The 4,735-nt window shown below is 36.8% G+C and overlaps 1 protein-coding gene across 1 annotated transcript in view; it reads left to right on the top strand.

The window, feature by feature from the left end:
• The window catches only part of VWA8 (von Willebrand factor A domain containing 8), a 313,781-nt gene that overhangs the window by 200,124 nt on the left and 108,922 nt on the right, over positions 1-4,735 (top strand). Inside the window, exons 27-29 of the mRNA XM_025196153.1 lie at positions 1,890-1,998; positions 2,663-2,801; positions 3,756-3,958. Of these exons, the coding sequence (XP_025051938.1) occupies positions 1,890-1,998; positions 2,663-2,801; positions 3,756-3,958 (451 nt within the window). The remainder of the gene's footprint in view (positions 1-1,889; positions 1,999-2,662; positions 2,802-3,755; positions 3,959-4,735) is intronic.

Below are 4,735 nucleotides of genomic sequence, written 5' to 3'. Positions count from 1 at the left end.
CATTTACAAACTAGTCAGAGGGGACCAGCAGGCACTGGGGGAGTCCCTGTTCCCCTGAGCACTACCAGGAGTGACTAGAAATAACGGTCACAAGCTGGCAGAGGGTAGATTCAGACTAGACATCAGGAGGCACTACTTCACTGTCAGGGAGGCTGGGATCTGGAACCAACTTCTGAGAGAAGTGGTGCTGGCTCCTACCCTGGGGGTCTTTAAGAGGAGGCTGGATGAACACCTTGATGGGGTCGTTTGAGCCCAGTACTCTTTCCTGCCAGGGCAGGGGGTCGATCTTGATGATCTGCTCAGGTCCCTTCCAACCCTACCATCTATGAAACTATGATTAAATGGGCATGAAGACTGTACTACTTTCTCCCCTAAGCAGAGGCCCTCCCAGGTTGACCAAGGTGCATTGCCTAGCCACTGATCATTGATCACTGATAAATGAACAATCTCTAATCACTAATTTATTTTTCTTGAATTATTCAGAAGGAGCACAGAACATAATTTGTTCATTCCTGACCTTTTTTCCTACTCTCTGAATGAGGAGTGAGAGTTTTAGGTGCATTCAAACCTATTCTTTTGGTTTGGGTTTCCTTCTGACCCTGAGCAAAATATCAAGAAGAATTGAGTCTCTTCTAACTTCAGGGGCTATTATTGTAAAATAATTTTAACAGTAGGAACAGACACAGACAAACAGAGTGAGAGAGACCAAGCACAGACTTTTAACAAACAGTCTATGAGACCTTTCTTAAAATATACTTGAGAGAGACATTTTTAGAAGGTGGGTGAAGGGATGTCTTCTATTCTCATGCCAAGTTCTGTAGCTATACAAGAAGGGGTCTAAGAGTCTCACAGCACTGCTACACTATTGCTTTCTTGTACAAAATGCAAATCAGGTAGCAGACCTACTAGATGCATCTACTCCTAGAAGAGATCAAAGGGAAACTTTTTGATCCTGTAACAGAGTATCAGTTCATTACTTTTAATTTAGTTCTGATAATTAACAATGTTAAAGCATTTTACTGGCTGCTGCAAGTCACTTGAGAGGCAGTAGAGGAAGACAAAATTGTGTGCGTGTGTGATTATTATTTTCTGTGAAACAATATTATAACACACCAGTATATTCAATTATTATATAAATACATTTTCACAGTAATCTTTCATTAATGAAAACACGGGGGAAGGGGGTGTGAGAATTAGGCCAAGAAAATCATCAAAATTTAATGCAAGTTGCCTTACCCTTTCTGCAGGATTGACAATAAGTTGTGCTGTAGACAAGGGGGAAAAAAGTAGTAGAAAAAGTAGACTGATGAGCCGTAGCATAACAATGGGGAACAAGACCATCATGACTTTTGGGTACTGCCTAAGGGTGAGAAGGAAACTCACCTCCTGTCCCTACTTCCCTTCCTCTCCCAGTACCAGTCAGGCCATTGGTATATCATCACTGTCTAACCTCACATGTCCTGTGTGTCCCATCCAACTCTGTGTCAGGGAATTAATGTAGCTGCTTGTACCAATAATTTGATACGTTTACTGCACTTGTTCTTTTAGAAAATGTGTACATATCACTGAGAAGAGCTCCTCACCTTCATCCTGGCCCAAACTGAATATAAAATCCAAAGACCACTTAATATATTTCACTATATAGCCTCAGCAATTCAGACTTTTAAGACCATATTCTGTGAACATTTCCTTCTTTTATGATGTCATTTAGATCCTGAGAGTACTTACATTTTTGCTATCAAATGTAAAAGAAGTACATGAAGAGTTGTACATAAAAAAGTGTTTTCAACATGAGAATTTCAAAATGGCCTGTTAAAAAAAGAAATCTGTTGTTAAACTTATTCCTTTCCAAAGGGTCTTAAGTTTTTTGTTCATGTGTTTTTTGACAGGCTACCATTGCCAGATCATAAATTTATGGGCTACTGGAGAGTTGGTCAGTCAGGGAATGCACAGCAAAAACTGCTGTGCCCAACAGAAACTCAGCATGTAAATGTAAAGGTTTGTGTCTTTTTTTTAACGATGAAAAATACTGACTGTAGTCATCAGTTCTTCAGAGCAGTATAATGCAAATCTGATCAGGATTTAAAACTACATAATGTGATATATATTTCCTTTAAAAATCTACAATCTTTAATCTTTGTAGACGAATGAAATAATGGAACCATATTAAGTATATCCAGTAGCATAATAGACTTAAAAATAGACAGTTTTGTGTATGTTGCATATGTAGAAAATGCATTAAGATCAGCAAGAGTCTGGTGGGGTGGGAGGACTTTTTAGGGTTAAATTCAGAACTCTTTGAAGTGGACTTTTTGAGACAATGCCATTTTTAAGGAAGCCTGGAATCCTTGTAAATGTTTGAAATATGTCCAGTTTCGTTCCCCAGATCTGAACCCATCCCACTGTTCAGTCTGGGATGACATGGAAAACTGGAAGGAATCTGGTTTTCAGTTTTATTTCACATGCTTCTGAATTCTAAGATTTTTTGGCTCCTTCAAATGTCAATCTGAGCTTCCAGCCTAACCCCGAACATGATCTGGGGTCTTGTAGAGCCCCCGTTCCTATGGTCAACTTTAGTAATTATTATGCAGTGAGGGGAAAACTGTTAGTGTGATATTATATATTATAATATGTAGTTGTCATTATTCACAATTTTTTTTAGGGCCCAGTATATTTAAACATTCAGGGATTTCCATTGGAACGGCACGAAGCTAGGTCCCTCAGTTTCACAGAAGAACTTGCTTTTTGGACCCTGCCTTTGAATGAAGTGAACTTAGTCTGTGACATCGCTGTAGCACAAGGTATGGGAAAATATTCCTAACTTTTATAATTAACGTACTGTTATATTATGTAAAATATATAATGGCAAATTGGACAAATAACATAGATGTCCCACAGCATACAATATATTATACATTGTATTATACATGCATTGTTTGTAGTCCCTTTTTCAATTATTGGAGAGCAATATCTGATTAGAGCTGATTAATCTGTTTATACTTTACAATAAAAAACCTAGTGTGTGTACTTATGGTGAGATACAGCATGCATTTCTAGGGACCTTTGTAATTTATTGAATATTGCTCATTATAAAAGAAGGCAATGCTGCCTTTCTCTGCTTGTCGTTTCACTAACTAAAATGCTCACAAACTTTGAATGACCTTGAAATTGAAATTACAATTTCAGTTTGTTCCTGAGAAATGTCTTGAGTGAATCAAAGTGTTGTAGATAAAAAAAACCTTGCCCTGTACAATTTCCTTTGTTCTTATTTTGAATTATTAAATAATGCATTGGTGTTTTGATTCCAGTAGGAAGCATGCACTTAAAAAAAATTAGATCCAAAAGCTTTTGTGTTCCTTAACATCCTTTCTTTTATAAGTAAAATTGTGTATGCTGTGCATGTTGGGATCTATAACAGTTGATTTAGATGGAATCATCATATCTTTGTCTTGTGCACAAAAGTGTATTAGACTTCTTGTGAAGGGAACTGCTGCTCAGTGTAAGACTAGTAATGGAATCTGTCTTTTAAAAGTTTAGTTACTTTATACAAGCCGTAGCTCATCCTTGATATTGCCTTTAACATCATTCTGCTGTAGTTTGAGAGCACTACACACCATTCTGTGTATACATTTTTTTATATTATGTCCTGTTCTAAAGTAATTTTTTAACATTTTTTTAGTGTACAAAAACATAATATGGTTGACTGGTAATATGATTTTGGATACTTTCATTAATTTTGTCTTATTTTATTTCAGAAGAAGAGGCTGACAATATTCTTTATGTGGCTACATGCAATCCGATTTCTTTATATTTTATGAATGTTTCCAGTAAAAATGGATACTTTGTAGATTTTTATGACCTTTTCCCAAGAACAGTTGGAAGTATGTGGCAGCCCTTTGTGACTGTGGCCCCACTGGGAAATCCACTGAAAGGTCAAGTGATTCTACATGAACAGCAGGTAAACAAGATGCAGTTATTTCATGCTTACGAGGAAAGTAGTACTGCACGGGGTAGGATCCCTGGAGTGCCTCATGCTCTGAGACAAATATGCACACTTCTGGATGGTTAGCTTAACTGCATTCTGAACCTTCAGCATTCTTTCAGCTCTACTTTTCATGTGTTTTTTTTCTTGCATTCTTTCAGCTGGTTGGTTCTATCCTTTTATGTCCTTGTGCATTATTAATGCTTAGCTCTGCCTATTTATCCAGTTCCTCTAAGTGGTAAAAGTAGACTATGAACTATTTGAGGAAGAAAAGGATATTATAATTTTGGGTTTAGAGTCTTCAATAAGCACAATACTGGTAATTTTGGAAAGTGTAAGTTAAGCTTTTTTAGGTTATGAATCCAAATCTACCCTCAGCTTTTCTAGTTTTTAACTTTGAGTCAGAAGAGGAATGTCTTCTGAGTTACAAAAGATATGTTGCTTCAGTTTTTTTCATGCAACTATTTTTTGTTTGCTTGTGTTAAATACTGTGATATTTTCTTTCCTTAATATGTGAACACATATTAAGCTTACAAAATTGAGACTATGACAGATGGTGAAATAAAGAGTCTTGATAAGAAGGCACTATAAACCACGGTGGAGAGAGGTGTCAGAGCTGCAAGGTCTAGATCAGGATTTTAACTTCTTTAGTCTTGGTTTTGTTTGAGCCCATCTCTTTAATAATGTAGCAATACATTTCTCCCTGGAACTACTACTAGAAATTGATTAGAACATTTTCAGTTGAACACCTTT

Source organism: Alligator sinensis, unplaced genomic scaffold, assembly GCF_000455745.1.
Source record: "Alligator sinensis unplaced genomic scaffold, ASM45574v1 scaffold59_1, whole genome shotgun sequence".
NCBI classification, from domain to species: domain Eukaryota; kingdom Metazoa; phylum Chordata; order Crocodylia; family Alligatoridae; genus Alligator; species Alligator sinensis.
This window is presented reverse-complemented; position numbering and strand designations above follow the sequence as displayed.